General features: G+C 61.0%; 1 protein-coding gene across 1 annotated transcript in view; it reads right to left on the bottom strand.

Annotated features, from left to right (window-relative positions):
- Positions 1–191: 191 nt before the first annotated feature.
- ZNF335 (zinc finger protein 335) overlaps positions 192–675 on the bottom strand; it is a 10,524-nt gene continuing 10,040 nt past the window's right edge. Inside the window, 1 exon segment of the mRNA XM_035896147.1 lies at positions 192–272. Within this exon segment, the coding sequence (XP_035752040.1) occupies positions 192–272 (81 nt within the window).

Raw genomic sequence — 675 nt, 5'->3', positions numbered from 1 at the left:
AGAGGGGGCGGGGGGAAGGCACCGCAGACCCTCAGGCAGGCACACGCAGAGGTTTCAATCCCTTTTTATTTGTAAGCGTAGTCAAAGCTTGAGAATGTCAGAATCGAACCCCTCCCACAACCACCTACGGACCAACTCGAGTCCATCGCTCCTCAGAAGAAAAATAGAACATCTTCCACCCACGCAGCTTCTTACTCTGGGTTCCTCCGGTCCAAAGCCCTGCTGCTGCCTGCCTGCAGGCTGGAGAAGCGGAGTGCCTGGGGTGTCCGGGCCTGCCAGTGGAGTGGGGGCAGCGGGAAGGCAGGGCAGTGGTGGGCAGCTGTGCCAGGGGCCCCAAAAGCCCACGACCCCCTGAGCCGCCCGGCTCCTGCCGCTGCGCCTCCCTGCTCAGACTGGGATTATCCCACAGGTTGTATCCGTCATTAAATACCGACTAATAACGCTCTCAGGATATTAAATATGTAACAAACCCGCTTAGCACTGGCTGGGGACGGGAAGGGGAAGGTCACTGGTGCTAATGAGCCCTGCTGCATCCCTGGACTCCCTGCAGGCTGCCGGTGACAGCAGAAGGTCCCAGGGCTGAGGTGCCAGTGCTGAGGGTCCCTGAGCCCCCACGGCCTCACTGTGCCTCGTGGCCAGAGCCCCAGCAGCACCCGGAGCTTCCCACGTGCAGCG

The sequence above is a fragment of the Egretta garzetta genome, unplaced genomic scaffold (genome assembly GCF_000687185.1).
Source record: "Egretta garzetta isolate BGI_Z169 unplaced genomic scaffold, ASM68718v1 scaffold356, whole genome shotgun sequence".
Lineage (NCBI taxonomy): Eukaryota > Metazoa > Chordata > Aves > Pelecaniformes > Ardeidae > Egretta > Egretta garzetta.
The sequence above is the reverse complement of the archived record's forward strand: the minus strand, read 5'-3'. Positions and strand labels throughout refer to the sequence as shown.